Source organism: Olea europaea, unplaced genomic scaffold (genome assembly GCF_002742605.1).
Source record: "Olea europaea var. sylvestris unplaced genomic scaffold, O_europaea_v1 scaffold1391, whole genome shotgun sequence".
NCBI lineage: Eukaryota > Viridiplantae > Streptophyta > Magnoliopsida > Lamiales > Oleaceae > Olea > Olea europaea.
In genome coordinates, this window is record NW_019231432.1 from 20,551 (window position 1) to 28,765 (window position 8,215).

Consider the following 8,215-nt stretch of genomic DNA (forward strand, 5'->3'; position numbering starts at 1 on the left):
CATGCGTGATGGACCCCCGATATAATTTATCGGGAACTAAATATATAATTGATCAAATCTCAAACGCCTTAACATTTGATATACCTATCACATATAGAAATTTAGAGCAAATATTATGTGAAATGTATGAATTATATGCGAATCGAATATTAGTCGGGTACTATTTGCACCTACTCCTTCCACTAAAATTGAGGAAGAAGATGCGAAAATATTTAATTTATTTCAAGGCATTAATTCGTATAGATTTGATTCATTTGCAATGTGTTCATCTACTACCACTACCACTGTCATGTCATCACCATCTGTATCTCATTCTCATCATACATCTACGGGCTCAAGTCATAATATATTGCCTGCTGAATTAATTGATTATTTCAACCAGAATATGTCAACAGATAAAACAATTTAAAAAAGTTCAGACGAAGTAATTGAATTCTGGCGAAGGTATGAACGATATTGGCCAGTTATATCTGTGATTGCAAAAGATCTGTTGACACCTTCGGTTAGCACTGTTGCTTCGGAGTCTACTTTTAGTGCAAGTAAAAGAATTTTGAGTGAGGTCAAGAGCCGACTGAAAGAAGATATTTTAGAAGCGTTAATGTGCGTTAAGGATTGACAGGACGCTCATTTTCGACTACAAGATAAATATGCCGAAATTGCATGTCGTCAAATAAGTGATATTTGATTTAATTATATTAATGAAACTTTTCTTTTCTTATTGTTACTTTTAATTTTCTTTAAAAAATTGTACACGCTACAAAAAATTGTTCGTATACAATTTTAACTCCGCCTACTGAAAATTTAAGTAGTCGGTCTAAGTCCAGATAAAGGAGGAGGGTTTATATTTTATCTATTTTAAAAAGAAAAATAAAGCTTTCATTTTTATTTTTTCTATCTCTTTTAGTTAAAAAATAATTACTTTTTTTTTTTTTAAAATACCTATTTTTTTTCCCAAATAAAAAAAAAAAAAAAAAATCTACTCTCGAGCCGCGAGCTCGTGGGCTTAGCCGAGCTCGCCCAAAAGATCGCCCTTTTTTGGACGAGCCGAGCTCGTGCTTTTATGGGCCGAGCCGATCCCTAAAAGGAGCCAATCAAAGATACAATCGTGATAGGGTCGGTGACATATTCGAGCAGTAAACTCGATGTTGAAATGATTATAGTCACGCATCAATTAGATCATAAGTTATGGCCAATATGTCAAAATGACTGTGGCAGGCAGTTGGAATCAAGACAACTTGGCCTTAATTTAGTACCAATATGAAAAGAATAATCGTAATTTTACGTGCACCATGTAATATAATATAAACAGTACGAATCCAAATGCCGGAAAAATCTCCCCCCCCCCCCCCCCCCCCCCCCCCCCCCCCCCCCCCCCCCCTCCCTCCTCTAAGAGTACCATTGACAGACAAGCCTCCTAGCGCAAGAATTCAATAAATCTCACACATCTTAATGATATACGCTGATAAGCTGCAAATGAAACAATTTGCATGATCGAGTAATTTTCTTGTTGAACACTTCAGTCCCGATTCTTTTGGACACAGTTCAAGTGTCATTAACAATTATACTGCAAAGACCAGAGGTCTTCTGCAATCCATATCCGAAGTAATGTCTACTGATAAGCACAAACACCCTCAACTGATTTATGGTTAAAAGCTACATCATTAACACTCGTTGTATCTACAGTAGAGAATGAGCAAATGTCTGATCATGCATGTAAAAAACAGAAAAAAAATCCCATGGTACAGAATGGAAAACAAATAATACAAGTAATGTGTCAATCTTCTTAATCTTGATAGCTTTTTCTCCTTGCACAACAAATTCTCCATGTCGAAAGAGAGGTAAGGTATTCATTCTTCAATTCATGGTGGAAATTTGTTACATCCTTCGACTACGATGTGGTCTAGTAGGACACTGATGTCCTCAGTCCAATCTTCTTACAGGGTTATATCAAAATTTCCTTATTTTCTTGAGAAGCCAAAAACCTAATTTCGGTCCGACTCTTCATCATCAGGTAGTACTACTGTGATTAATGCATATTTGACCCTGAGTGAGATCCTCCCTTTTTCAACCAGAAGTCTTGCACCTGAAACAACCCAATAACCAGGTGTTTCTTGTGGCCCTCTCGTCATCTCTGTTGTGTCAACAAATTTCAAGAGTTTAGGTGTTTGGACAGGAACTGGAGGGCCCCCGGGATAAACAGCTGAGTTTATATTCACATCAGCTGGCTGTGGAGGTGGTTTTTGAACTGATGTGAAGTGATGACTAATCAAGGTAGATATAAGTCCAGATTTGCGGGCCAGTCCAGGGGAACCATCCCATTCTGGATGCTTTACTGCAACAGCCTGTGTAACAGTTGAGAAGCGGAGACGCAGGAACAGAACCTTTTTGAACCCGTAATCCCCAACCTGTAACTGTGCTCCAGTGACAATTGAAAGGTCCTCATCAGATTCAACTGGTGCAGTGCATACATGGGAAAAGTTCTTCCACTGAACCTTCTCATAATATTTGCGATCATATGATTCCTGGCGGAAGTTTCCATTTGGATCATCCACAAGCTGGAAAATATTTGGAAGGGAGGACAGGTGCTGCAAGTGGATTGCCAAGCGGTTGCTTCTCTTACCTTCGAGATACAACCGCAGGCCAGTGACGGGCCTCTTACCCACATCAACCTGAAATGTTTGATATTTTACGGTAAGTATCCAATTAGTTCTCTGAAACGTAAATAATAGAGGCATCGCAAAAGTGAAGAAATTAGTCGAGCAAAGGCAGCAAATCATTTTGATGTTAGAAGCAACGTGAAAATGGATATTAAAATTGATTACTCGAGGGACTAATGGGATAAAAATACTTACCCGCTTAATTAATAGTTCTTTATTTGTACAATAACTTCTAATATTTGTTTCAGGAAGTAAACAAAAAGCAACCACAAATGAAATAGGTTACACTGTACAAGACCGTACATACAATTGCAATCTCGGGTGTTAGAAGTATCAAAAGATCGTGGACAAAGTTCCTCAGCTTAATTACCACTGGCGCAAATGGAATTTTACTGATGCTAAGTTGCAGATAATGTTAAATTACAGCTAGGATACAAATTAATTCTGACAGAACAAAAACCAGAGTATGCGATCAAGAAAAGACAACACTCAAACAAGCAAAGATGATTTACCGGAGTGGTATTTACAAAAAGTTTGGGACCCATTAAACTGAACTGCAATGAAGGTGAACCTTGTTGCCTCCGCTGTGGACCAAGAGGGAGATCACTGAAAACAGGTGCCCACTGTCTAGGCAACTGAAATTCCAAGAACTGGTGAAGTTCTTCAATTGGTGGTTTGTCTGCAACCAGAGGTCAACGATGAAAAATGTCAGAATTAGTAGGCCGCCAAATACATGGACATGACTTGCAAGAATGATCATATGAAGAACAAGGTGCGGATGCATAATTTTGAATAATTAATTCAAGAAGCCCCGTTTTATTTTAGCTCAGTTCCAAAAGGAAAATAATGGATAAATAATTAAAAGCAGATAGTGGAAAATATATTTTGAAAATAAACAGATTGCAAAAGCCAACTTTTGAATTGGCTTCAACCAAGATTGCTTCACATCTCAGCACACGGAACCAACCTAAAATCTCTTCTATCGAAATCCCAATCTAGAAGCTTCAGAACCAGATAAATACACAATGGAAAAACAGAAGATGTTACTCACAGCGCAAGTATAGATTAATGGCATGGCTCAAAAATCCACTCCCAGAGACGCCATTCAGAAGGGCCGTTATGGGAATAAAGGACATTGAGATCACATCAGGCTCTAATTGTACCGTTTGTAGCCACTCTTTATGGGCCAAAGTTCTATTATCACTTCCACCTCTCCTTTTGCAGATGCTAACAATATCCTGTTATTTAAAAACCAATTAACTAAATGAAAATAGATCCCAGAACTCTTGAGCCCATCAAGTTACACCAATCCAATTTGTAAAATATGAAAGACATACATCTTTATGTGAGTAAGAACTTGATGTGCCAGTATCTGCAAACCTCAGCCTTGTCTCCCTCATTTCAAACTGAAAAATCAAATAGGCAAGGCATCAATGCAACAAATCACAGTTTATGCATTTTATGAATTAATTAAACAATGCAAACAGTAGAGCATCTAATTTCTAAAATATCAGCCATTTATACAATATTTGCCAAAAGTTGACTATAGGTAATTATAGGCCTATGATGACTCATAATCTTATAACTTCGACAAAATTGTAAAGAGGGAAACGGACAAAAACTTCAGAGACGACGAATAATTGGTAGATTTTTGCACCAAATTCTCTGGAGAAAGTGGTTCTTGTTGCATCAAGGGAACAAATCTACAGTTCACATATTGGTTGATTTGTAAAATAATGCAAAACACCAGCAGAGCATAAAGTTCTAAAACATCAGCCAGAATATATGCAACATATGACAGTCAAATAGTTGGCTAATAAGTAATTTTCGACTGACGACCGATAGTGATCATACAAATTTTAACTTTCAACCTGGCAAAGCATTGGAAAGGGGAGAAAAGTGACGAACTTCAAAGATGGCCACTAATTGATTGGTTCTTGCACCAAATTCTATCAAGAAAACCAGTTCTTGCAGATATCCAGTTCTTTCGAGATAAGATACATTATTTATGTTCTTTGCATCAACTGCTGCCTAAAGAATCGAGGACTAATAAATGTGCAGATGTAAAAAATTAAAGCAGCTTCTAAGTTTTCAAAATTGTGCCTTGGCATAAATTACATATAAATAAAATAATTCCAAACCTTCTCAGTCTGGTATATTTGTTCTGCATCCATTCCATATCGTTCATTTACATCTAGAAACCTTTTATCAGCCATCAGCTTCAATCTTTTCTGCACATCAGCTGGTTGAAGTGATGAAGAATGCTGTTGTTTCATAAATATTACATCCTTCCCACCCATCTTTATACCAACAATAATATGTGTGCCAAACGTTTCAATGAACCTGAAAGAAAAACATGAACTTATAACAAAGGTGGAATCTCAGAAAAACAATACATTTCAAAATATAACACAAAGGTAGCAAATGGAACCATGGATGCATCCAATTATATTTAACAGAAGAATTCAACCACCTTTAGCTCAAAATTTATAAGATTTTCTTTATAAATATTATATTCTAATGTAGTTGTAGATGACCAACAACATAAAGAGCAGAAGGAAACAGTTTTTCATGTCCACATAAATTATGAAAATGCAGTATCAGAATTATATATAGAATATTTGAAGGTTGTAATAACAGCAGCAGGAAGCTTGAATTTAGTCAGTGGACCTCGTATTCCTTAGCTCAGAAGATATACTTTCAAAGAAAGGTATATAGATTTAAGCAAACCATTACAAAGGTGTTCAAGCTTTCTTAGTATTCTATCACCGTCCCTTTTCTTCACACATAAGTGTGCCGTTGCCCACCCATACTACCAACTCCATAAAAATTGAAATACTCAAGATTAGCAGAAACATCATACTGCCAGTGACAACTAACAGGAGCTCCAGACCTAAGGGTGCGCAAAATATCTATTTCAACCACACAAAACAACAATCTACCCCTTCTTGTAAACAAGGAATGAAAAGCAAAACAGGATGCAACTTTTTGAAACGCCAATACAACAGAAGGCTTAAAAATAGCTTGCATTCAGAATAATAATGGTGCCTCCATTACAAACCATGGGTATAGAAGACAATATGTGTCATACCTTGCCAATGCAGCAGGCTCCCATGTTGATGGAACTTCTTTTCTTACATGATCACACAGCACCATCTGAGATTTTTCAAGTGCAACAGTGTAGAGTGATATGAACATTCCATCAAAAGCAAGGGTTTTTGTGTATGCCGCATCTTTTTGCCAACTACCAGAAAACTCAAACATAGCATTGAAGAGCCCAGAAGGAATTTTTCCAGTCAATGACAGCTCTTGATTAAATTGCTCTGACATCTAGAGGGTAATTTGCAAACAAAAATCATGAAATTCGAGAAAAAAATGATGTAGTACAAGTTACAACACGAAGTATGGAGCAGTAGTAAAATTTAAAAGTAGGCAGAGAATTTGTGCAGTTAATTGTGCTTTCAATCTCCTTCAACTTTTTCAAGTATTTTTATTGTTTCATTTTGTGATCATGCTTGGTGAATGAAGAGGAGGCCATATTCATTTCAGACGTTGTCAAAGCATTACATGAAACAAAGTTTTATATGTGGCTATTTCACAACATTCTTGCTCCAGATGAGAAGAATACACAAAAATCTTAACAGGTAATTGAAGTATGGTAACATCATCAAGCTAGTACAGAGTTTCAACCAATGAACAGGACAGAGGGAGAGTGCCGTAACTATATAATTTAAGCAAGATTGCTGCTTGGCATTAAAACCACATTGATACACTTACAAATAAACAGCTACAGCCATGTAAAATAAGACTCACTGGCAGTCAACAACCAAGAATTTGCTTGATAAAAAATGAAAAGACATAAATTCTTAGCAAAAGTGGGTGCAGACAATCAGATATAGATACTTACATAAATAACTAAAAGAAAGTAGTGAAAGTAAGAGAAACGAAACCTGCTGGAAAGATAGAACATCCGAGCGAAATCTCGTTCTCTCTCCTTTATCGCACTTGATCGATTTTGAAACGTTTGGCATAGAAGTCCCGCCAGGTAGAACAATCTCCCTACCCTGATCCTCACCGATCTCAATCAAACGTGAATCCCCTTTACAGTACTTCAACCTCAGATCTAAGGATATGTCGTATCCACGTCCAATCGACTGAATGGCAACCTTGGCTGCTTCTGACGCGGGAAGCTTAAGCGCCATTGCTCAGAACATAACAATATTTCTATAAAAAAATGTCAAAACCTAACAAAAATAGCTGAAAATCTCCGAATTGAGCTAAGTTTAAGCCAAATCCAGTATTTACTGAAAATACAACCGAAACCTATATTATGACGCGATTTTCAACAACATTTAGCAAAATGAAATCACCAACAAACAGAAATTCGGAGCCAAAATTTGGGGCTCGCTTCTCTTAAATCTGCCCTCTCGACATTCAAGCTTGGAATCCAAAAAACCAAAGATTAACGAATCAACCTGGAAACTCTTAACCAGCTAGAAATCGCATCAAAATCTACGAATATTTTCAGCTTCAAAAGTAAAAAATAGTCTTTTTCTTTTTCAAAATCAAGGTTTCCACTTCAACAAGCTCAAAGACCGAAAACAACGTCCTGCCTATATAGTCAAATACGGCTTCACTTTCTTCAATAAAATCTTTTTACTTCTCCGATACAATCACAGAAGCCTAGAATTTCTCCGCCTTAAATAAGAGGAGAAAAAAATAAGAAAAAGCTCAGAGCTTTGAAGTCTGATACGCTATGGAAGATAAAAACCTACAAACCCTAATTATTGAAGTGAGATTAATCTCAAGCTCAGATCTAAAGAGAAATGTTGCCCTTTTTCCAAGTAAGTAGACTATAGACTCTGAGTTGAGGGGAAGAATTAGTTTATTTCTTATTTCGGAATATAAATTTGAAAATGACTGGAGTGAATGAAGGGCTTCGGAAATTGTGTGTTAATTTACTATTTAGGGGGAAGAAAAAAAATAACGGTGATAACGTCACTCTTTTTTCATGCCACGTGATTGTTAAATGTCCAATGGTGGTCCCACTAGTTAGAAACGGGCATGGCTATACGAGATGAAAAATGCTAAACGACTCGCGGGGTTTACACCACGGCTGACCACCTCCTCACAGGCGAGGTGTGGGTCCCGCATCAAATTAAAAAACATTTCCCCCTTGTGTGTATGTGTGTCAATCGCGCGGTCACCCGCGCGATTCGTCTAACACAGTCCATACGAGATGAATAATTTTTCAAGGGAAATAGGTAGGTTTTTGGATTCACTTGTGATTAAGGTATGATTTTTTACAAACAATGCTAATTTATCAGCATTTAAATTTGTTTGGGACTAATGCGTCAATATATCGCATATCCACTCCCCTCTAATTATATATGACAATGCATATTTTAAATGCAAGACTAAAGTCCCTCCAAACACAAAGGATTAAGAAAGCAACGATCATATGCACTTTGATGCTCAATCGAAAAGGATAAGACAAAATATATTGTGTGAGGGGTGATGGTAAAAGAGAAGGAGATATGACCAAAAGAGTTTGTATT

At 36.9% G+C, this 8,215-nt stretch overlaps 1 protein-coding gene across 1 annotated transcript; it reads right to left on the reverse strand.

Annotated features, from left to right (window-relative positions):
- Window positions 1–1,616: 1,616 nt before the first annotated feature.
- LOC111375620 (MACPF domain-containing protein At4g24290) lies at window positions 1,617–7,588 on the reverse strand. The gene is made up of 7 exons (XM_022998470.1): window positions 6,608–7,588; window positions 5,749–5,987; window positions 4,799–5,000; window positions 3,995–4,063; window positions 3,709–3,895; window positions 3,170–3,336; window positions 1,617–2,669 (listed from the first exon to the last, which is right to left on the reverse strand). Exons 1-7 carry the CDS (start codon window positions 6,857–6,859, stop codon window positions 1,983–1,985), a joined length of 1,803 nt encoding a protein of 600 aa, XP_022854238.1. The 5' UTR covers window positions 6,860–7,588; the 3' UTR covers window positions 1,617–1,982.
- Window positions 7,589–8,215: the final 627 nt, after the last annotated feature.

Excerpts from the sequence above, each read along its gene's own strand:
- LOC111375620 (XM_022998470.1), bottom strand. The coding sequence starts at position 6,859 with ATGGCGCTTAAGCTTCCCGCGTCAGAAGCAGCCAAGGTTGCCATTCAG. Across the intron at positions 5,988-6,607 it reads ATGTTCTATCTTTCCAGCAG|ATGTCAGAGCAATTTAATCA; the intron begins GTTTCGTTTCTC and ends ATTACCCTCTAG. Across the intron at positions 4,064-4,798 it reads AAATATACCAGACTGAGAAG|TTTGAAATGAGGGAGACAAG; the intron begins GTTTGGAATTAT and ends TTGATTTTTCAG.